The sequence below is a fragment of the Saimiri boliviensis genome, chromosome 7 (assembly GCF_048565385.1).
Source record: "Saimiri boliviensis isolate mSaiBol1 chromosome 7, mSaiBol1.pri, whole genome shotgun sequence".
In the NCBI taxonomy this organism is placed as follows: domain Eukaryota; kingdom Metazoa; phylum Chordata; class Mammalia; order Primates; family Cebidae; genus Saimiri; species Saimiri boliviensis.
The window spans coordinates 93,879,213-93,903,567 of NC_133455.1; the positions used below are offsets into that span (position 1 = coordinate 93,879,213).

Genomic DNA, 24,355 nt, shown 5'->3' on the forward strand with positions numbered 1-24,355 from the left:
ACTTTCTGTAACCCACTTATAAGTTGGGATCTATATTCTGTCAAGTCCAGGTTAACTTGATTGCTGTCCTTGAATTTGTTATTCTTGGTTGTAGTTGTAAACTATCATGAGCGCAGTCAGTCTGAAGGTGAGGACTTTATTTCTGAAAATATAAAATACTTTGACTTCTAAGAACTTACTGGAGAAAAAAAAAATGTAGCCTGCAGTTTTTAAAACCAATTCATCACAAGATTGAAGGTTATAAATCCAAATAATGGTGAGTGTTAGCCCAAGAGTGACCAAATAAACAAACATAAAACAAAAACACTAAACAAAACCAAAGCAAAAAACTAAACTAAACAAAATCCCAAAACAAGCAAACAAATAAAAACTAGGCAGAAAGCAGATGGCTTGTCCAGACTAAGGCATAAGGACCCCTAGTGAACTCTCATATGGATGTCTGGATTTTAAGAACAGGATGATCAGATCGGTGGGAGAAAATGTATAAACACTGGGAAGTAGAATCATTTCAAGTTCATTTTGGGCCTTCAGATAAGACTTTAATGCTAATCAATTTACTTTAAACTGAGCCTGCTTAATATATAATGAAACAAATAATTGTCATGCCTTATTGTTTCTATAATTTAGTATCCTTTTTTCTTTCAATATTAAAAATAGTAGGAAGATGCTGGGCCTGGTGGCTCATGTCTGTAATTCCAGCACTTTGGGAGGCTGAGGTGGGAGGACTGCTTGAGGCCAGGAGTTTGAGAGCAACCTGGGCAACATAGTGAGACCTTGCCTCTACAAATGATTTAAAAAAAAAAAAAATTAGCCGGGTGTTGTGGTGTACACCTGTGGTCCTAGCTACTTAGGAGGCCAAGGTGGGAGAGAATCACTTGAACCCTGGTAGTCGAGGCTGCAGTGAGCCATGATTGCACCACTGCACTCTAGCCTGGGTGACAAGCAAGACTCATCTCAAAAAAGAAAAAAAAAAAAAAAAAAAAAAAAAAAAAGGAGGAAGAACACATGTAATTGTTAAAAAAAAAAAGAAAAAAGAAAAGGCCAGGCATGTTGGCTCACACCTTTAATCCTAGCACTTTGGGAGGCTGATGGGCAGATCACAAGGTCAGGAGTTTGAGACCAGCCTGACCAACATGGTAAAACCCTATCTCTACCTAAAATACAAAATTTAGCCAGGCGTGGTGGTGTCTGCCTGTAATCCTAGCTACTCAGGAGGCTGAGGCAGGAGAATCTCTTGAACCAAGGAGGCAGAGGTTACAGTGAGCTGAGATCACACCACTGCACTTTAGACTGGGCCACAGAGTGAGACTCTGTCTCAAAAAAAAAGAAAAAAGAAAACATGTAATTGTTAGATACAGTTATAATGCTCTGTTTATTAGTTATCAAAACATAACTTTTATTAGACTCTCAAAGTGTTCATGACTCAAAGAAATTTAATTACTATTTTATAATAGTAATTTTATAATGCTTGTTCTATTATAAACAAATTAGAATCTGTCTTTCATTAATTTGCAGAACGTTCCGTTAGACGATTTGCTCTCCTCTACAAGAATCCTTCCCCTGTAGCCAATCAGGGAGGAGACCATTCGACACCACTGCCGTATTCCGGGCCAGGAGAGAGGTTTGGCACTCTTCTCTCTTCCCAAATGCTCTTCTACGCTACTATGTCTTCCCTCAAATGCTAAGTCCTGCTCTTCTGGGTCACAGCAGTCCAGCTCTGTCACCCTCCACAGCATTTGCTTTACCATCACAAGGCCTACTGTTCTTTCCTCCACATTCACTGGAGGCTTTGGAGCCCAGTCCCCAGCCTTCTCCACCTCCTGTTCATATATGTCACCAAAATGACTACCTCACACTTCCTAGACTTCCCTAAAGTCCCTGACTTGCATCTCTTCTATTCGGTAGCCACTCGCTTCCATGGTCACACAGAGCCTGTGTTCACTCAGAGACATGCTGCCTCTAAAAACATAAACTCAGAATGTCAGGCTCTGAACACATTTTCCTGTTCTCCTTGCTCTCCCTCCCTCCATACCATGTTTCTCTTCAGCCTCATCAAGAACTTCAGATCCTTTGCCCAACCTTCATTCCTTACACCTCAAGTTATCAATTCTCTCCTGTGTTAACTTTCTTATTTAGACTAGGGTACACGAACCATCACATTAAATATTATCTTTCCAGACTGGGTGCTACGGCTCAAGCCTGTAATCACAGCACTTTGGAAGGCCAAGGAAGGCAGATTACCTGAAGTCAGGAGGTCGAGACCAGCCTGGCCAACATGGTGAAAACATAATCTCTACTAAAAATATAAAAAATTAGCTGGGCGTGGTGGTGGGTGACTGTAATCCTAGCTACTTAAGAGGCTGCGATAGGCGAATTGCTTGAATCCAGGAGATGGAGGTTGCAGTGAGCCGAGATTGTGCCACTGCACTCCAGCATGGTCGACAGAGTGAGACTCCATCTCACACACACACACACACACACACACACACACACAGTTCCAATACCCTCAATAATCTAGTCATTCCAGCTTATTTTTCTTTCATCCATTAAAACTGCAGTATAGGGTCTATTTAACTTTTTAATTTTCTGATTATACACTTGTCTACCAAATATCGCTGGGGTGAACAGTGTATTTGCAGAAGAACCAATCCGCAAATGATGGCCTTCAATCTCTATCAGGAAATTAATGTTGCTGGTAAACTTACTGTTTCTTAAACACCAGTGGGGGTTTCAAAGCCTTACACCAAAATCATCCTTGAAAAATTTAATCTGATTACATTCCACAGCTCAGATTTAAACCCTTTCATGACTCCCCATTGCCTTCAGAATGATGTTCAAACATCTTTGTATGGCTCATACAGTCCTCTATAGGCTGACATTTTCCTTCCCTTCCTCCCTTACCACTCCTCCCTAATTCTCTATGTTACAACTCTCCTAAACTGCCTCTCTCCCCTACTAGACCATTCATTAGCCTCTTGAAAGAAAGAAATGTATCTTATCCATCTTTTCTCCACCTCAGTGGCTTGTGTGGTACCTTGCACATGACAGGTCCTATACAAATGTTTACTGACCTGAATTGTACCAATAATATGCTATAAAGTTTCCCTGAAGATTTATCCTCTCAGAAGGTACTTGAGAACAAGATGGGGAAGCAAATAAAGTCACAAAATGTTGCTTAAAATTTTTGTTTTGTTTTAAAACATAAGAATTTCTTCAGAATTAAAATCTCACTTTATATATGTATCACACTATACTATTTAATGATATATACTTGGATATAATAAAGAGCATTGATGTTTTCATGTTAATTCATAAAAACAGTCATTGAAAACATGTGACTCTAGATGAGGTCTGATTCCTTAAATGGTGTTTGCTCATCTTGGAGACAGCATGGCAAAATTTTACTAATTCCGATTCACTGAGGGAAATGAGAAAGTCTGAAGTAGGATGTTCCATAAGGAAAATAAACAGATCTACCACGTAGAGATTCTGTATTCTAGCTTTTCTAAGCATGTGAGAATGACTGTTAATTAGCTGGTCAACTGTTCGCAAATAACACTTGTAATTCACATTGCCTTGATCACTAATGAGGTTGAACCAATGTTTTCAGATGTTTATTGGCCTTTTAAAAAAATATTTCAACGTTTAGATTCAGGGGATAGATGTGCAGGCTTGTGACATGGGTATGTCGTGTGATGCTGAGGTTTGTGATACGAATGATCCCGTCACCCACGTAGTGAGCACAGTATCCAAGAGTTAGTTTTTCATCCCTTTCCCCCTTCTCTCTCTCTTCTTGTAGCCCCCAGTGTCTACTGTCACCATCTTTATGAGTAGCCCATGTTTAGCTCCCACATCTAAGGGAGAATATGTGGTATTTGTTTTTCTGTACCTGCATTAAGTCACTTAGAATAATGGCTTCCAGCTTTATTCATGTTGCTGCAAATGACGTGATTTTACTCTTTTTAACGGCTGCGTAACATTCTAGGGTGCTTATGTACCACATTTTCTTTAATCCATCATGGATGGGCACCCAGGTGGATTCCGTGTCTTTGCTATTGTGAATGGCATGGTGATAAACATATGCAAGCATATGTCTTTTTGGTAGAATAATTTATTTTCCTTTGGATATATACTCAGTAATGGGATTGCTGGGTGGAATGGTAGCTCTGTTCTAAGTTCTTTGAGAAACCTCCAAACTGCCTTCCACAGTGGCTGAACTAATTTACATTTCCACTAATAGTATGTAAGTGCTCCCTTTTCTCCTAAGCCTCACCGGCATCTGTTTGATTTTTTAGTAACAGCCATCCTAACTGGTGTGAGATGGCATCTGTAGTGTTGATTTGATGATTAATGATGATTAGTGATGACGAGCATTTTTTTATGTTTCTTGGCCACTGGTTATGTCTTCTTTTGAGAAGTGTTTGCTCATGTCTTTTGCTCCCTTTTTAAAGAGGATTATTTGGTTTTTGCTTGCTGAATTTGTTAAGTTCCTTACAGATTTCTGGATTTAAACCTTTACCAGACACATACTTTGTGAACATTTCCTCCCATTCTGTAGGCTGTCTGTTTACTCTGTTGATAGTTTATTTTGCTGTGCAGAAGCTCTTTTGCTTAATTAGGTCCCAGAATAGAGAACCCAGGAATGAAGCTGCACACCTACAGCCATCTGGTCTTTGACCAAGTTGACAAAAGTAAGCAATGGGGAAAGGACTCCCTATTCAATAAACAGTGCTGGCAAAAGTGGCTGGTCATATGCAGAAGAATGAAACTGGCATCCTACTTTTCACTATATATAAAAATTAATTCAAAATGGATTAAAGGTTTAAATGTAAGACCTCAAAATGTAAGAATCCTAGAAGAAAACCTGTGAAACACCATTCTGGACATTGGCTATGGGAAAGAATTTATGACTGCTGGCTATTTCAATGCTATCTTTCAAGAAGTGTCTAGTAAGTCTCTTGTCCATTTATTTTTTTATTGGGCTGTCCATGTTTGTTTATTTATTATTATCTCAACTCTTCTATATTTTCTGGATACCCACGTTTGTTACTTAATGTATGTTGCAAAAATCTTTTCCCACTCTGTAGTTTGCCTTTTTAATGTGTTCACGTTTTTTGATAGCATGTTATTAATATAGTCATTTTATCAAATATTTATTTTTTATTTTTATTTTTTTGGAGACGGAGTTTTGCTCTTGTTACCCAGGCTGGAGTGCAATGGCACGATCTCGCCTCACCGCAACCTCTGCCTCCTGAGTTCAAGCAATTCTCCTACCTCAGCCTCCTGAGTAGCTACGACTACAGGCATGCGCCACCATGCCCAGCTAAATTTTGTATCTTTAGTAGAGACGGGGTTTCACCTTGTTGACCAGGATGGTCTCAATCTCTTGACCTCCTGATCCACCCACCTCGGCCTCCCAAAGTGCTGGGATTACAGGCGTGAGCCACCGCGCCCGGCCCGCAAATATTTATTTTAAGGCTAGTACTTTGTGTTCATTTTAATGAAGTCTTTTCCTATTCCAGGTCACAATATTCTTCCAAGTAATTGTTTAGAATCTTTATTGTTTTACCTTTCATATTTAGATTTCATTTCTGTCGGTATTTATTTTTGGGTAAGGTATGTGGTAGGGCAGTGGCTCTCAACCCCCGGGCCACAATACCAGCCTCACAGCAGGAAGTGAGCAGTGAGAGAGCATTATGACTGCTTGAGCTCCACTTCCTGTCAGATCAGCAGTGGCATTAGATTGTCAGAGGGGCACGAACCCAATCATACATGGCGGGATCTAGGCTGTGTGCTCCTTATAAGAATCTAATTGATCTGGGGTGGAACAGTTTCATCCTGAAACTTATCTCTTCCCAGCCCCTAGTCTGTGAAAAAACTGTCTTCCACGAAACCAGTCCCAGGTGCAAAATGGGCTGAGGGCCGCTGAGTCCATGTTTCATTTTTTCCAATCGATATTAAATTAAGTGTTTTAAAAACTGTTTATTTCAGGCTGGGTGCAGTGGCTCACACCTGTAACCCCAGCACTCTGGGAGGCCAAGGTGGGTGGATCACTTGAGGTCAGGAGTTCAAGACCAGCCTGGCTGACATGGGGAAATCCTGTCTCTACTATGAATACAGAAATTAGTTGGGAGTGGTGGCACATGCCTGTAATCCTAACTACTCGGGAGGCTGAAACATGAGAATCACTTGAACCCGGGGGGCAGAGGTTGCAGTGAGCCGAGATCGTGCCACTGCACTCCAGCCTGGGTAACAGAATGAGGCTCTATCTCAAAAAAAAACAAAAAACAAAACACAAAAAACTTTATTTCAATGACTTTTAACTTTTACTATGCAATGTTTAATCTTTTAATTTATATTTACAGAGTTTGCTACATAAATAAATTTTATTATTACATCCTTTTGCTATTAGAATGACCATTATGTCTGAAGTAGCAAAGCTTAAATTAACATACTTTTACTAACTATAAATTACTGTCATAATTTTGTATGTGCATTATATAATCTGTCTTTTAGGAAGCTATTTATTTCAGTTTGAGTTCTTTGCCATGTAAGGCACATGGTCATTAACTGCTCAGTGCTATCTCAGTTATAACCATATGGCCATGGACTTGATATTTTCTGGTACTATGTGTATAATCTAATTTTCATATTTTCCTATTCAATGATTCCTTGTCTGAAATTATAAAGCCAGAGATCTTTATCATAGCATCTAAGCATACAAAAATAGGAAAAGTACTGATTAAAAATGACACATATGTCAAAATTTTAAAAAGCATCTTGTAACTTAAAAAAATAAAGGCTGGGTGTGGTGGCTCGCGTCTATAATCCTAGCACTTTAGAAGGCCGAGGCAGGTAGATCAGCTGAGGTCAGGAGCTCGAGACCAGCCTGGCCAACATGGTGAAACCTCGTCTCTACTAAAAATGCAAAAATTAGCCAGGTGTGGTAGCCTGTAATCCCAGCTTCTTAGGAGGCTGAGGCAGGAGAATTGCTTGAAACTGGGAGGCTGAGGCTGTGGTGAGCTGAGATCACGCCACTGCACTCCAGCCTGGGTGACAGAGTAAGACTCTGTCTCAAAAAAAAAAAGGACAAAAGGGCCTCATATTTGTCCCATGCTACTAATATTTTCTCTTATAAATAAATCTCTAGTCAAGTTCAATTCTAATCACCTTGGGTATGAATCAATATCCGTTTAGTGTGAGCTTCCCTTCAGGGATGGCCTATTAGGCCTCTTAGGTATGACTGTTGGTTATTTCCCTGACTTTAGCAGGGAGTGTAGGCTTCACTTTAAATACTCCCTCCTAAAGGGAGGGAAATAGCCAGTAGTCATATCTAAGGCTAGGTATGCTTCTAAATGCTTTGATATAATTAGGGCAGTTATGAAGACATCTTCCTTACTTGGGCTCTTTATGGACCTGGCACCCTAAATTTTTCCTAGTACTTTAAATTTTTGTTTTTCACCCCAGTTAGACTATTAGCAAACACAGTGATCTGTCTTATTTTCTGCTGTGTAACCCACACCATGACTGCTAGTGTCTGTTAGGTAACACGCTCAAAGGAATGTTTGTTCAGCAAATGAATGAAGGAACTTAGGAACTATGTCATACAGCACATATTCAGAGCTTAAGTGGCACAAATATCACCGTATCCTCAGAAAAATGAAAGCACCCCTGGTCTAGATTCTCTGGGAGGCTCTTGGAATGGAGGAGGCTAAAATCTAAGCTTAAAGGTTTAGCTTATATTCTACTAGACTCAGACCACAGCAAGCTTAAACACACCCCCATACCCCAATTTAATTTTCTTTTATGTTGGCTGGGAATTAATAAGAGGGCTTCTGTAGTTCAACAAAGTAAAAAAAAATGTTTTTTGGGAATCTAGCATAGACCTCGCATAGGAAAATGGGAAATAACATAATTAATTAGTGTCCCTGTGTTATTAAGGGCTCCCTGGTAGGTCCCAGTTTCTTTCTCAATGTCACCAAGCACAGTTTGCAGAAAGCCAAACAGGTGGAAGTTTGGTTGCATTCTTAACCACAATGCTAAGGGAAGAGAAATGTTAGTTTTAGTATTTCACAATTTTATTCAAAATGGAGAATAAGCTTCTGTGTAAACACACATATTAAAGAATAAATATGGTTTCTCGAGTAAAACAAATATTTTTTGCTACTGACTAAGAGTGCTTTTCTCCATGGAGATAACTGGAGACTGGACAGACAATGAGCTATTTGGGGGGAGTTTATTCTAATCATTTCATGACCTGACCAAGGCAAAGAACATGAGCTTAGTTTAAATCATTAAATACCTATAGAATACCTTAATATATAGAAATGTTGTAAAATACATGGGGAAGGGAATACGCTTTTACCGTTTTAATTATTTTGACTTTGCTGGTATAAAGTAGGTGCATCTGGAAAGAGGATCAGCTCTTTATTTTGCAGTTGAATTTCTAGGACACAGAAGCACAGATGTCCTTTCCAACTCCACACTGCAGCAGACATTTGCTGTTGTTTTTGCCTTCCCAGCATTTATTCCTCCTTCCTTTGGTAATAACGGTCTCATTTTCCATTAGGGAGCATTCCTTTACCCTTTCAGTGCTGCGGTACAACTGGCAGTGGCCCTCATCCCATCAAACCCATCCCTTGGAGGTTCACATCTGGGCATATTATCCAGACTTGGCCAATGAGAACATCACAGCCTCATAGACACATGTGCTGGTTCTGAAATGGGCCAGGCCAGTGAGACATATTCTTTGACTTCTTAACAACACTACTGGAAAAATGGTAGTTTGTTTCCTGTAGGGGACACTGGGCTGATAAAATGTAAGCCTGAAATAATTGATGGCTGTCTTTGTTACCCTATGGACTGAGCCTTTGAGAACAAAACCAGCAGAGGAAAACCAAGCACAGAGATGAGGAAAGTCACAATTGTAATCACTGGTGCCCCTAAGTCTAGTCATGACGGAAAGAAGACCCACCCTGGACTTCTCAGTTCCATAAGTAAAAAAGTTCCTCTTTTTCGCTTAAACCAGTTTCAGGCATGATTCTGAGATCTGTAACTGTACTGACTTGACTTTGCAGAAGCTGAGACTGAAACCCTCTGTAATTTCTGAGAACTGTCTTGACTAAAGTAAGAAACCATTTTCTCTTACCTCACTTTTAATCTAATGTATGTGTGTGTCTATAGTATCATTATTTTAAAAAGTAGGAAATGAAGCACAGAACTCACTGGTCCACTTCCGGCCGTGAGGTTCTGGAGAGCTCCTAAGGATGCTTCCTGTGTGTAGTTTCGGATGCTCTTGGCAATCAAGGACAGGTACATCCTTATCACGATGGAGTGCCACAGCCACTCCACACCCTTGGGGTTGCTCTTCTCCTCTGGCATCGGCAGGTCCTGGTATTGCTGACCACACACAAAAGGAATCCAGAATTAATGCACGTCAGGTGATGGTTACAGTTTCACACTCAAACCAAGAGACCAGAAATACTGTCTAGACTCATAATTTGCACAAGAAGCCCTTGAAATAGAAGTTTTAAAAGCAAAGACATATAATTTCTAATCACTTAACTTTTAGCCCATGATGATGATTTCTTCCTAATAACATTCCACACCCCTAACTTGATATTTCACAGTGAGAAAAAATTCAGAAAATTAAGCATAGGCCATTCTAGAATGGTTTTCAGGCTACTGTTGACCTAAAAGCTAAATTAGTCACAACCCTGTAGATAAGAAAAACAGGCCTGTTCCCTCAGAGTCTTGTGAAAGTGTCCAGGATAGCGCCAGGGTTCTAAATTTACCATTTGGTCTCCACAAATACCAAGATACTCAGAGAAGGAGAAGAGGTTACATTCTTTTAGTTTCCGTATCAGTATGGAAATAAATATGCTTCCTTCCTATGAGGTTTGCTTTCAGTATGTCCAAAGTTTGTTTTTAGAATGCTTGAAGCCAAATATCAGAGCTGACTTTAATAAAAACAATTTATATACAATTGACTATGCGTATTTAAGCTTATTGCCTAAGCTATAAGGCATAAAGCAGTGTGGTTCAATGGAAAGCAGTGAAACTCTGGAGCCAGACTGCCTGGGATTGTATTAAGTCTCTTCCGCTTATTTGCTAAATTATTCCGGGAAAATTAATCTTACTGTGTCTCTGTTTCCTCATTGGTAAATGAGGGTATTAATAACACACACCTCAAAAGCTGATGTAAGAATTAAAATAACTTAAAATAGTGCCGATATACACCAAGTCCTTAGACAAACATACAGACAGACACATTCTCTCTCATTCTTTCCCCCGCTTTCTCATTCTTTCAAAAACTTCCCAATATACCTCTTTTACTTTCCGGCTTCGACTGCCAAAACATCCAATACTTTTGTTGTTGTCAGTCTGGATATTCCGGTTTTGAATATAGATATTCTGGGAATATTTCTCTGGCAGCTCTGCCTCCAGCTGGTAGGAGAGGTTATGAAGAATGCACACACAATTCTCCGTGGCCTGAGAAAACAGGAGATGAATATTGATCGTATGCATATAGGCATCCTTTTCAGGTGTGCAATCACAGGACGTAGGCTTTAGCTCTTACAAGTTTTACTAGATGCAACTGGGTGTGCTTAAACTGCGGGTTGCCTGGGGGACATGCGATAAACATGGCTAGAAAAGCTAAGGTTAGATCATGAGTAGTCAGGAATGTGATGCTAAGAAGTAGAGGCTATATTTCTTAAACAATGGAGAGGTTTTTTTTTTTTTTTTTGAGATAGAGTCTTGCTCTGTCACTAGGCTGAAGTGCAGTGGCGCAATCTTGGGTCACTGCAACCTCCGTCTCCCAGGTTCAAGCGATTCCCCTGCCTCAGTCTCCTGAGTAGCTCAGACTACAGGTGCATGCCACCACACCCAGCTAATTACAATGGAGAGTCCTTTTAGTTTACTTTCTTTCCTTTTTTCCCCTGAGATGGAGTTTCACTCTTATTGCCCAGAATGAATTGCAATGTTGCGATCTCGGCTCACTGCAACCTCTGCCTCCTGGGTTCAAGTGATTCTCCTGCCTCAGCCTCCCAAGTAGCTGGGATTACAGGCACGTGTGACCACATCCAGCTAATTTTTTTATTTTTAGTAGAGATGGGGTTTCGCCATATTGGCCAGACTGGTCTTGAACTCCTGACCTCGTGATCTGTCTGCCTCGGCTCCCCGAAGTGTTGGGATTACAGGCCTGAGCCACCGCACCTGGCCTCTTTTTTTTTTTAAGACAGAGTTTCACTCTTGTTACCCAGGCTGGAGTGCAATGGCGTGATCTCGGCTCACTGCAACCTCCACCTCCTGGGTTCAGGCAATTTTCCTGCCTCAGCCTCCTGAGTAGCTGGGATTACAGACACGCGCCACCATGCTCAGCTAATTTTTGTATTTTTAGTAGAGACGGGGTTTCACTATGTTGACCATGTTGGTCTCGATCTCTTGACCTCGTGATCCACCCTCCTCGGCCTCCCAAAGTGCTGGGATTATAGGCTTGAGCCACCGCGCCCGGCCAACCTGGCCTCTTTTTAGTTTTCTTTCTAAAGAGCGTGTCCAGAACAACTCTCTATCTTGGATACGTAACTTACTAGCCATGTTGAGTTGGAGAAGAGGAAGAGATACTGTTTATAGGGACCAACTAGGAGGCTATTGCAATAATCGGCATGAAAGATGCACAATGCAGGAAAACAGTGGAAGCATTAGAGGGGAGTGGAAAAACTAAAGGCCTTTTCAGAGGTAGAAAGTACAGGATTTGTTGCCCAGTGGATATGGATGAGAGGGAAGGGAGGCAGTCCAAGATTACTCAGATTTCTATCTTCTTTCGGTGGATGATGATTATTAAGGATTATAGTCCTGGTGCGGTGGCTGATGCCTGTAATACCAGCACTTTGGGAGGCTGAGGCATTTGTTCACCTGAGATCAGGAGTTCAAGACCAGACTGGCCAACATGGTGAAACCCTGTCTCTACTAAAAAATACAAAAATTAGCTGGGCATGGTGGCTAGTGCCTGTAATCCCAGCTACTTGGGAGGCTGAGGTAGGAAAATTACTTGAACTGGGACCAGGGAGGCAGAGGTTGCAGTGAGCCAAGATCACGCCACTGCACTCCAGCCTGGGCTACAGAGCAAGACTCCATCTTAAAAGAACAAAGGAAAAAAAAATAGCTGGGAGTGGCAGTGTGTACCTGTAATCCCAGGTACTTGGGAGGCTGAGGCAGGAGAATTGCTTGAACTCTGGAGGTAGAGGTTGCAGTGAGCTGAGATCATGCCACTACACTCCAGCTTGGGCTAGGCAATGGAGCAAGACTCTGTCTCAAAAAAAAAAAAAAAAAAAAGAAAAAAAAAGGATTATAAAGAGAAGCAAGTTTGGGGATGAAAAATGAGATAAATTAAAATTTATTGCTGAACATGTAGTATTTGGGCTCCTTTCAAATAGCCACATAGTGTGGTTAGACAGACAGACACTGGAGCCTGGAAAATAGAAAAATAAGGCCATAGGTTTTAATATTTCTAAGCATGTATGGAGAATCTTAGGCTCAGCAAATGACTCAGTGAATAAATCTAAAACCAAGCGGCTATCTTAAGGATATTCTGGGTCAGGCGCGGTGGCTTGCGCCTATAATCCCAGCACTTTGGGAGGCCGAGGCAGGTGGATCACAAGGTCAGGAGTTCGAGACCAGCCTGGCCAACACAGTGACATACCATCTCTACTAAAAATACAAAAATTAGCCAGGTGTGGTGGCACGCGCCTGTAGTTCTAGCTACTCAGGAGGCTGAGGCAGGAGAATCGCTTGAACCCGGGAGGCAGAGGCTGCAGGGAGCTAAGACCATGCCACTGCACCCTAGCCGAGGTGACAGAGTGAGACTCCGTCTCAAAAAAAAAAAAAAAAAAAAAAAAAGAAAACAAGAATATTCCAAAACATCTTGGTAAGACAACAGGAAATTCAGTATGTGTGATAGTCAACTCTTGAATCACCTTGTCGTCTGGCTGATAATCTGCAATGGTTCCTCTGACATAATGGACCAGTGAGTCAATGAGTCCGTCACATCTTCTCATCGCTTTTCTCCCATCAGGGCCCGCAGAACTCATGTTTCTATCAGAAAAAAATAAACGAAAAGATGTAAGACTTAGGCTGTGTATCTAACAGGGCTTTGTTTTGAAGTTTTACTTGATGCTTCTTCCAGGTGTTTGGAAACTGGCAAATTTGAAAAGTGTGATGGACTTGCCCTGGGGTCAACAAATCACTGACTGCCTAATGGATCAACTAGGATCAACACTTTCTAAATATTTCCAAACAACTCTGTCGTAAGTCTTTTGTCTACTTCACTTCAAGTACCACGATCAAAACATTATTTACTTAATCTTCATTCCATTTTTTAGTGTGGATATGAGGCAAATGTTTTGCAACTAATGACAGCGAATGGCACATGAGACATTATAATATACTGGATGCCAAGTCCCAATTTGGTCTGTGTTTTAACTCTACATAACTTAAAGTTGCTCAGGGCTCAGTTTTCTCATATTCTTGGTGGTTTTGTAAGTTTCAGTACAAACTGAAGTTTATACAAATTATTGACAAATATTAAATCAGATGCTCTAAAATATGATTATTTTATCATTAAAATGGCAGAAAGATGTTACAGAAAGCATGAAAGAGTTTGCAGTGTATAAAACTTTGGTCAAAAGTATGACCTATAAAAATCTTTACACTTAGTCTCTTTCTAATTTTGCTAAGCCTGACACCTTTTTATAAACGGTAACTAAACCTATAACTGGAAGCTGTTTACTGATAGAGAAGTGAAACTTATCAAATACAGGAAAGTAATGCATTTGGGGATTGCAGTGCAGATTCCGATCATGTTCCTGGTCTGGTACTATTGTTACTACCTTCCCTTAGATTAAGTTTTTCTTACTACCATTAACTATTGAAAAATATTTTTTTTTTGGCAAAAGTATCAACACTTCAGTCAACAAGAAAGACAAAAGAATATTGCCTTCAGGTTTTAAGAACGTGAGAATCACCTCTATTCCCAACTTCAATTGTTAAGAACTGTCCCTATAAAATGTATTGGATCAGTTTCTTTTACTGGTAGGTAGAATATCCAAAATACGTTTGGGACTTTTTGTTTATAATGTTAGTGTGATTTTGAACATCAAAAAGAACTACAACTTTGAGGCATATTTGAGCCTTATTTTCTTCATCTTTAAAATCATATAGGCCAGAAGTTGTAGCTCACGCCTGTAACCTCAGCATTTTGGGAGGCCAAGGCAGGAGGGTTGCTTGAGCCCAGGAGATCAAGACCAGCCTGGGCAACATGGCTAAACCCTGACTCTATGAAGTAATACAAAAAATTAGCTAGGCATAGTGGCATGTGCCTATAGTCCCAGCTACCCGGGAGGCTGAGGAGGAGGACTGCTTGAGCCTGGGAGGTTGAGGCTGCAGTGAGCTGAGATTGCGCTACTACAATCCCGCCTGGGTGACAGAGCGAGACCCTGTCCAAAAAAATAAAATAAAATAAAGCAACATAACAGATGATTTCCAAAAGGACTTCTGCCCCAAAATACTGCTTTTAATGCATAGTTTTCAAAGAAACAAAATGTGCCCAGCATTATATCAAGAACGAAAGGGAATAAGGGTAAGATACACAATATTATACCTTGCTTTCACTGAGATCACATCTATAGGTTGTACTCCGGAAACTCACAAAACCTGATTGTTTTAACCCACAAAAATAGCAATTTCATGATTCAAACTGACAGTTGAGGAGATAAGACTAACATATCTAAAACTAACAATATAGTAGCAATGTAATAATTGTTGAATTGATACAATGAAATTTTTTAATAAAAATCTCTGACTCTGATTCTCATTTGACATTTCTACTTCCTTATTTAATTTTTACTGTACCTGAAAAACTGACACGCTTTGTTCATTGGTTTATAAGCTGGAAATAAAACAATGCTTTTACTTGACTTTTTTCAAAGAAATGATCATTTAAACCAAGATCCTCTATCTACTTTGTGAGCCCTTTAAGAATCATGGGACTTCAGAAGCTTGACAGAAACTAAAAAAGCATCTTTTCCAGTCTCCTTATTTTATACATGAAAAACCAGAAGCCAAAAGAGTTTCCGTTACTTTTCCTGGTGACACCAAATTAGTGGTAAAGTCAGAAAAAGAGGGCTGTTCTTTATTCTGCACCCAGGGTGGCCTAGAACAGAACAAACCCCATCTAGCATTCATTCAGTCTGCAAACACCATATGTCCCCAACTACACAATGTTATCCTATGTTTAAAAGCTTCCCTTTGGCCTTTTCGAACTCTGGCAGTTTAAAATTGCTTTGACAAATCAAAGGGTCTTTCTTATGGGCTAAGCCCACTATATACCTTGCAGTTGGATGACTTAGCTTTGTTTAACCAGGGTGTTTATTTTGGGTTAGAATGGTAAGTCAAGTTGGCAGTATTGCCAGTTCACAAGTACTAACTGTTGTCTTGCTGTTTGGTATTATCCAGACTCTACTTGCTTGAAATGGGACTTATCAGGGGTTTCTGACAGTTGATACCTTTGTTGACAGAAAGTACATGGAATCCCATTGCTTTAGTATTTGCTCCTGCATATCAAAAATAGTTCCCACCTTACTCAACTACACAGAAATATGAATGATAAGGGCAGATTACTTTATACGACTGCATCCATGAGCAGAAGTCATTAGACAGAAAATAATTTGTTACTGCACCACTCTGAAAATAACCAATAATTACAGAAAATGATATATCCATCTTAAAGTATTTTTTTTTTAACAGCTAGTACTTAAGCTTGTGGAAATCAGAAAATTAACACGGCTATCCTTAGGCAGAATTGATCTTTTTTACAACACATCTCTTGAATCCTAAGAACTATTTATTGATTAGTTTCCCATACATTATCCAATGAAGGCTCAATAGAAAAATATCTCAAAACTATAACTGAAATATACTGAAACGATCACCTTATTGAAAATTAAAAGAGAACGAGCATACAAACATGAGAGTTAATAAAAATTGCATATCAAAGTTACCAATAGAATATATTGAAAATGTGCAATTTAGTGCCTGTCGTTTGGATTTGATTAAATGATGGGTTTACTTCCCCTGGTATCATGAAGCCTAAATCTGAGTAAGTATCTGGGTACCTTTAAGGAAACTAAAACTGTATACTGTTATATAACTGAGATTTAAAAACAGGTCTTTGGACTAGAGGTTGAAGGCAAGGGGCCAGGGTCTTAGGAGATGGGGGAGTGAGGAAGGGGACAAACTATTTTTCACACAAAGGCAGGAATTATTTGGAGTTCTTCACCTCCATTGGTCCCAAATGGGAAGACAACAGTTTCACTTGCGGCCGGTGCTTGATACTGGGAAGAATCTTTCCTGCAATGTGACTTGTAATGGGGGAAGAAACAGAATCTGAACCTCTGTGTGCCTCTGAAATGGTCACAGAGCTTCACATATTTAGGAGGATTCAGATGTTTCATCAGACAGCAAATCGGTGACTTTTGACTCCCCCTAGGACCTCTTATCTCCCACATTCCTGAGTGTCACAGTGAAAAAGAGAAAAGAAAACACCACCCTGGACCTTGCTAGAATTAAAGGGAAGAATGGTATGTTAATGGTTCAGACTGACAGTGTGACTAAATCTTAGATTAATATGGTAAACCAAAGAATGGGCAATGACAAATTAAAAAAAAAAAAGAAAAAAAAACCAGCTGCAATGTAGTGTTTGCACTAGATATTACGGTAGACAATTTACAAATAGCATGATCTGTAATTTTCACAAAATTCCTGAAATTAGGGTACCCTAGAATTTCATTCTGGGAAATTCTGACCTGTGATTCTCATTTAAAATTGGAAGTAACTGCTCTAACAGGCTTGTCACTGGCTCTTCCATATAAGATGGGATATAAGGTAGTCTGTATGTGGCTATGTGCAGGGGTGCTGTCCAATATGCCTAATTGACCAGCACTGAACAAAGGAAGTTTGTTACAACGCAGAACATCCAAGCTCAGTGTATAGTGTGTGGTCAGCTGCCCTGGGGAAACAATGAACTGAAGGACATGGTTAAAGTAAAAGGCTACAGTCAGTTTCCACGACATGAAAATGGCGGGGAACAATAACATCAGAGTGCATCTTTTCAAGACACTTCACCACCAGACAAAATAGGTAACTTCAGGAGGCAGAACTTTTTCTCTCTTTTTTTTTTTGGAGATAGTCTCACTCTATTGCCCAGGCTGCAGTGCAGTGGCATGATCATGCCTCACCATAGCCTCAACCTCTCGGGCTCAAGCAGTGCACCTACCTCAGCCATCTGAGTAGCTGGGATTTTAAGTATGCACCCCCATGCCCAGCTAATTTATTTTTTGTAGAGACAGAGTCTCACTACGTTGCCCAGGCTGGTATTGAACTCTTGGCTTCATGTGATCCTCCTGCTTGGCCCCCAAAGTGCTGGGATTGCAGGTATAAGCCAATGTGCCTGGCCCAGAAATTTATTTATTTATTTTTTGTTTCTTATTTATTTACTTATGTTTTTGAGACAGAGTCTCACTCTGTTGCCCAGGCTGGAGTGTGGTGGCTCAATCACAGCTCACTGCAGCCTCTACCTCCTAGGCTCAAGGGATCTTCTCACCTCAGCCTCCTGAGTAGCTGAGTAGCTGAGTAGCTGGGACTACAGGTTCATGTCACCATGCTCAGTGAATTTATCTTTCGTAGAGATAGGGTCTCATAGCATTGCCCAGGCTGGTCTCAAACTCCTGGTCTCCAGCAGTCCTTCTGCCTTAGCCTCCCAAAGTGCTGGGATTACAGATGTGAGCCACCACTCCCAGCCAAAATTTGTTTTTTTTTTTAAATGGAGCTACTGCTACTTGATAATGGGTATGGTTTGCTACTAACATACAGTTATGAGTGTGCATCCTTGGTGGCTGTGGGACCAGTCTTCTTTTTTCTTTTTTTGAGACAGAGTCTCGCTGTGTCACCCAGGCCGAAGTGCAGTGGTGCCATCTTGGCTGACTGCAACCTCCACCACCTAAGTTCAAGTGATTCTCCCTCCTTAGCCTCCTGAGTAGCTGGGATTACAAGTGTGTGTCACTGCACCCAGCTAATTTTTTTATTTTTAGTAGACAGGGTTTCACCATGTTGGCCAGCCTACTCTTGAACTCTTTTTTTTTTTTTGGAGACGGAGTTTCCGCTCGTTACCCAGGCTGGAGTGCAATGGCGCGATCTTGGCTCACCACAACCTCCGCCTTCTGGGTTCAAGCAATTCTCCTGCCTCAGCCTCCTGAGTAGCTGGGATTACAGGCACGCACCACCATGCCCAGCTAATTTTTTGTATTTTTAGTAGAGACAGGGTTTCACCATGTTGACCAGGCTGGTCTCGATCTCTTGACCTCGTGATCCACCCGCCTCAGCCTCCCAAAGTGCTGGGATTACAGGCTTGAGCCACCGCGCCCGGCTTACTCTTGAACTCTTGACCTCAGGTGATGCCTGTCTTGGCCTCCCCAAGTGTTGGGATTTATAGGTGTAAGCTACCACACTTGGCCTGGGACCAGCCTTAAAGGTTTAATCAGCACTCTGGGATAGTGATCACCTCAATGGGTTTAAAAAATGATGCCCGCATCACTCACAGCTATAGGTTTCCTACTACTACATAATGTAAATTTTATGGTAAGGCCCTAAGTGGTACCAGTCAGATAAACACTTGGTAGGCAAAATCAGAGTCTATTCCAAGAGTAAGTAGGTACTTGATAAGACATCAGCTGATACAGGGGCATCCCTCTTCCTCTTGTTATTTGAGATTTAGGCTTGGGCTTTTGTTTAACTCTGACCTGATACATATCAAACAGTTGGGCCTTGTCTGTGATTAACTAAGAGAAGCAGCACAGGCAGCTTGTGGTTGCACATAACAAAAGGGGAGCCTCATTTGAACTGGCAGAGGAAGAAAACTCGATGCCAAAAGAAGGGCTTGTCTGTCTCTCCGAAGTCAACATCATTTCCTGAAGATATCAGCAAACATCAGCCAAAGTCAGCTGTTCAGTCTGCAAACAGCAACAATGGGAGGCAGAACAAAGCCCTACAACCTACACATCTTGGTCCTTTTGGGACACGTAACATTAATGGAACAAAGACATGTCGCCATCTATTACACATCAAGAAACTAGAAGGTGGTAGAGGAGAAAAATCTAACCATAAAAATCCTTTAGCTCTGCTTTCCTGCATCTTCAGGTTTTCCAAAAGCATTCTGAATCATTTGGCCATTAATCATCTGGCTAATCTACATTAACTTCCTCTTAATTAGCTAGAATGTTATGTAGGATAGAATCTCAAATTCTATTTAAAATTAACTATAAACAGCAAACTGTAATTTTAACGATGTACCTAAGACGACTGCAACTTGAATAAGCATTCTTGACATGTAAAGCAGATGTCTGAAACGTCAGACTAGGAATAATAAAGATGCTTAAGATCTAGAGTAGAGTAATATGATGCTCAGATAGTCTGTACCTCCAAGATAGGCATAGAGTTTAACCACAGGATAGTGACAGAGTCATCAGTTGCTTTATCCCAATGTATCAACTCACTCACTGTTTATAATAATGAATTAAAAAAAAAATTTAGTAGTCATTTTGACTATGATGATAGCCTTAAATTTTTTTGGAAAAAGACTTTGTGTCACAAAATACAGTTCGTAAAATACCAATTTGAGCTATACACAGATATCTGTATTTAAACACGAAGACAGTATTAAAAGTCTCTGATAAAGACATTCTTGTGAATTCCTTTTTCTGCCCAAGACTCAACTCAAGCTAACTGGTTAAGAAAGCCCAACAAAAATAATTCACTTGATATAATGAGTAAAAATCAATCTTTTGTTTCCGTTTCTGATTTTTCTTCCTCTGTATTATTCCTATTCATGTATTTTCAGGCAGTCAATATTTATGCACTGATTGAGAAGAATAAAGAGTTTCTTTAGCAAAGAGAAGTGTTACATAATTTCTGTAAACTATAACTTTCAATCTGGGCCAATCTGGTAAAGATATGAATAGGACAGTGGAAAATGTTAGTCTGAAGAACAGGGACCTTTGCAAGAGGTCAGATGGTTGTAGATGTGCTGCTTGGGGAGCTCAGTGAGACAAGTACTCTTTTTTTTTTTGGAGACAGAGTCTCACTCTGTCACCAGGAGCCAGGCTGGAGTGCAGTGGCGCAATCCTGGCTCACTGCAGCCTCTGCCTCCCGGGTTCAAGCAATTTGCCTGCCTCAGCCTCCCGAGTCGCTGGGACTACAGGTGCATGCCACCATGCCCAGCTAAGTTTTGTATTTTTTTTTAAGAGACGATGTTTCACCATGTTGGCCAGTATGGTCTCTATCTCTTGACCTAGTGATTCACATGCCTCAGCCTTCCAAAGTGTTGGGATTACAGGCGTGAGCCACCACGCCCAGCCTTGTTTTGATTTTATTTGTTTGCTTTAACAACTTAAGAACTGTTGAGATCATTTCAAAACAATGTCCTAAAACCCCAAGGCTTAGTTCATAAAATAATCATTTTTAAAAATCAGTATCTTATTTACCTATTAAAATACAACTTCTACCTTTTAAATGTACTTAAAGAAAAATTTACAAAGTAATTTAATTCATTAAACCATGTATTTGTTTATATATCTAAAGTAACCAACAGAAAATATGATAGTGTATTATGATAGTGTAACATCAGAAATACTGCCAATTCCATTATTTATGAACTTCATATTGTTTATGTTTACACACGAAACATGAAGAGTTTAAATAATTAGCCAAATAACTGAGGCTAAAGTTGATGATTCAACTGTCTTTCTATTTCTGGAAAAGCCAATCTCTGGACTGAACTATCTAGATACTTTCATCAAGTTTCCATTTTGTTTACACTGTCTCATCTAGCATTATACTTCTAGTTTTGTGGTAAATTATTCTCCAGAAGTAAATGCATTTAGATTGTGATTTTAAACAGTAAGTTGTGGCCTCTTTGGGGGTCTACATTCTTACAAAAAAGAAAAATAGCTATTTGATAGTCCAGAAAATTAGACCTTCATTTAATTATCTTCTTAATTACTTGGGATTATGCACAAGGCTAGACCAAATGAATCCTTTTCTATCTTGAGTATTCAGAATAAGATATGGATGAGCAATGGTAACTAGAATGAAAATGCATACAGGTCAGGCATGGTTGCTCACGCCTGTAACCTGACGTACAGATCACTAGGTCAGGAGTTTGAGAATAGCCAGGCCAATATGGCGAAACCCTGTCTCTACTAGAAATACAAAAACTAGCTGGGTGTGGTAGTGTGTGCCTGTAATCCCAGCTACTCGGAGGCTGAGACAGGAGAATCGCTTAAACTGGGAGGCAGAGGTTGCAGTGAGCTGAGATCGCGTCACTGCACTCTAGCCTGGGCGACAGCAAGACTCTGTCTTAAAAAAAAAAAAAGAAAGAAAGAAAGAAAGAAAATGCTTAATTATGAAAATGTAGACGTGTAAATTTCTAAAGTTTGGAACCAAGATAGGTATTAAAAATTCTATTTCGTACGTGGTTTTTTTGGTGTGTATGTGCTAGAGAAGACAGTTGTAACTGAATACATTAAAAATGTGCATGGAGACACTCATTTTCCAGAGAGTAGCTAGTATTGATATTCCAAAACAGTAAGTCCTTAACTCTGTGACTAATTAGGAACAAGACTGACAGTCACAGCCTTTCTTTCTAGAGGTACAGTTTGCTTCCTCTGATGATTCCCCAGTCCAGTTAGATTTCCAGTGGAATAGACAATGAAAGTTTCTTTTAAGAATTTAAGTGATTTTAAGTAACAAAATTTAATATATAGAAGGATATGGCTGGACACTGTGGCTCACGCCTGTAATCCCAACACTTTGGGAGGCTGAGGCAGGTGGATAACCTGAGGTCAGGAGTTCGAGACCAGCCTGGCCAAGGTGGTGAAACCCTGTCTCTACTAAAAATACAAAAATTAGCCGGGTGTGGTGGTGAGTGCCTCTAATCCCAGTTACTCGGGAGGCTGAGGCAGGAGAATTGCTTGAACTCAGGAGCAGAAGGTTGCAGTGAGCCGAGATCATGCCACTGCACTCCAGCCTGGGTGACAGAGTGAGAATCCGTCTCAAAAAAATAAAAAATAAAAAGATATTATACATTCAAAACCCATTTACTATACAATGACAGGTGGAAAAAGTGAAGTTTAAGCCATTTGTAGGAGAAATGCATTACAAATTGCTTTTCTTCTTTAACCAGCATACACAGGCATAAAATGCATTGAAAAAAAGGAATGTTTCAAAATGCGTAATGACAAATTCTGGGGTGGCCTTCACAAAGCAACTGCACCTTTATCTTAAGGTGGCAATTTTATGAGCCTTTCTCATAAGTAGATGGTCAACAAACTATAGTAACTCAGGAAAATGCCTTTTCAAGGCTTTATGAATTCACATTCTTTTTGTTTTTTGAGATGGAGTCTTGTTCTCGTCACTCAGGCTGGAGTGCAAAGGCACAATCTTGGCTCACTGCAACCTCTGCCTCCTGGGTTCAAGTGATTCTCCTGCCTCAGCCTCCCGAGTAGCTGGGAGTACAGGCACTTGCCACCACACCCAGCTAATTTTTGTGTTTTTAGTAGAGACGGGGTTTCACCATGTTGGCCAGGCTGGTTTCAAACTCCTGACCTCATGATCTACCTGCCTTGGCCTCCCAAAGTGCTGGGATTACAGGCATGATCCACCTTGCCAGCCTGAATTCACATTTTTAATATGACTATAGTATTTAAGAATGTCAGAGATGGCCTAATGACAGAATGATGTACTAAAGACTTGAGAGGGACATTCAAACACCTACTCATCCTTGAACAGCTCCTTAGGTTTGACTTTCTCCAGAAAAAATTCCCAACTCCCAAGGCAAAGTTAGTGAAGAAACTCAATGCTTTGATAACAGTTTCTTCATCCCTCTCTTAAATCTCTTACCAAATGCATTGTCATGATCTCTTCAGGTTTCTGTTTCCTCCACTAAACCCAGAGTTCCTCCAGGGCAAAGATAGGTCCCATTCCCTTTTGAAATCTCAGAAATTCAAACAGTGGTTTGGACAGAGCGGACTTTCAGCAAGTACTCAAGGAATAACACTATGGTTGGATAAGAAGGAGAATAAAGGCGGACCAGTAGCAGAATCCGAAGAGGGCCAGACTAGCTGTCATTCTCCAGTTTCTGAGAGCTGGTTCTACAATTGTGGAAGAGTCCTGGGGACTTTATTTCTTCACCTGAAGAATGAGGCCACTAACAGAAGCTGCCTAGATATGTTTGTTTTTGACCTGAAGTGTTTTCCAAAACCTTGACACTCACTGCTCTTGGGGCAAGCATTTTTTCCCTTCTCTAGTCTGACAGAGCCCCTACCATTCCTCGTGGTCTTACACCTGCCCACTTAAGTGCCTACCTGAGCCCTGAGGCATTTTATTATTACCAATAAATTGCTTCCACTTCTTGTCCTTAAGCTATAAGAATAATAGGCAGAAATGACGATAAATATTTGGCAAAATTTCCAGACTTATCTCGAATAATAACCATTGGTTTTCTTGATGCTACATCCAAAGGTTTTCCAATCAGTAATGTGGAAAACAGAGTTAACAGTCAAGTCACACCAGTTCCCTAGAAACTGATACTGTGAGGGACAGTATGAATTCTACCTAAATAGAAAAAAAAAAGGGACTCACAATAGGTGTTTGGGGGTGGTGGTGGTGGTGGGGGCTGTGTCTAGCGGGGTATAGAATTAAAGAAGACAGCCATTACTTTTTTGGTAATTTAAAATTCTAAGCTTATTATATAAATGTTTTGGAATTTGAAATATTTGGAAAAGTAATCTGATAATTGCAATACATATTTTAACTAAGTTACACTTCTTACTCCAAGTAAATAAAGGACACCGTGAAAAAAAAAATGAGATATTTTAGCAGGTTTTCTCCACTAAGAAGAAAGAAAACGAAAGGGGGGAAAAAAAAGAAAGAAGAAAACATGCTGAAGTTTCATTATACCGTCCCAGAAAACAAAGGAATTGTTTTTCCTTTGAAAAGGAATGTTTATGGAGTAATACTATACCTTAGTTACCGACATTTTGATGTTAAATAAATCAACTAATGGAAATTCAGTGCTAGCAGTGTGCTGATAAACGTTTAACAACCTGCTTTCTGGGGCTGGTGTAGGGGTGGGTGTCTGACTTGGAGTGTTTTTTCTTTGTTTCGTTTGTTTTTAAAGATGGGTGTTTGTTGCCCAGGCTGGACCTCAGGGTTCAAGCAATCCTCCTGCCTCAGCCTCCCAAGT

At 40.2% G+C, this 24,355-nt stretch overlaps 1 protein-coding gene across 2 annotated transcripts in view; it reads right to left on the reverse strand.

Annotated features, from left to right (window-relative positions):
* The window catches only part of PKP2 (plakophilin 2), a 110,063-nt gene that overhangs the window by 15,541 nt on the left and 70,167 nt on the right, over positions 1-24,355 (reverse strand). For both annotated transcript variants that reach the window (XM_074403055.1, XM_010337378.3), the window contains exons 7-9: positions 12,978-13,095; positions 10,327-10,491; positions 9,226-9,399 (exon numbers count right to left, since the gene is read on the reverse strand). In XM_074403055.1, coding sequence (XP_074259156.1) covers positions 9,226-9,399; positions 10,327-10,491; positions 12,978-13,095 — 457 coding nt within the window. The remainder of the gene's footprint in view (positions 1-9,225; positions 9,400-10,326; positions 10,492-12,977; positions 13,096-24,355) is intronic.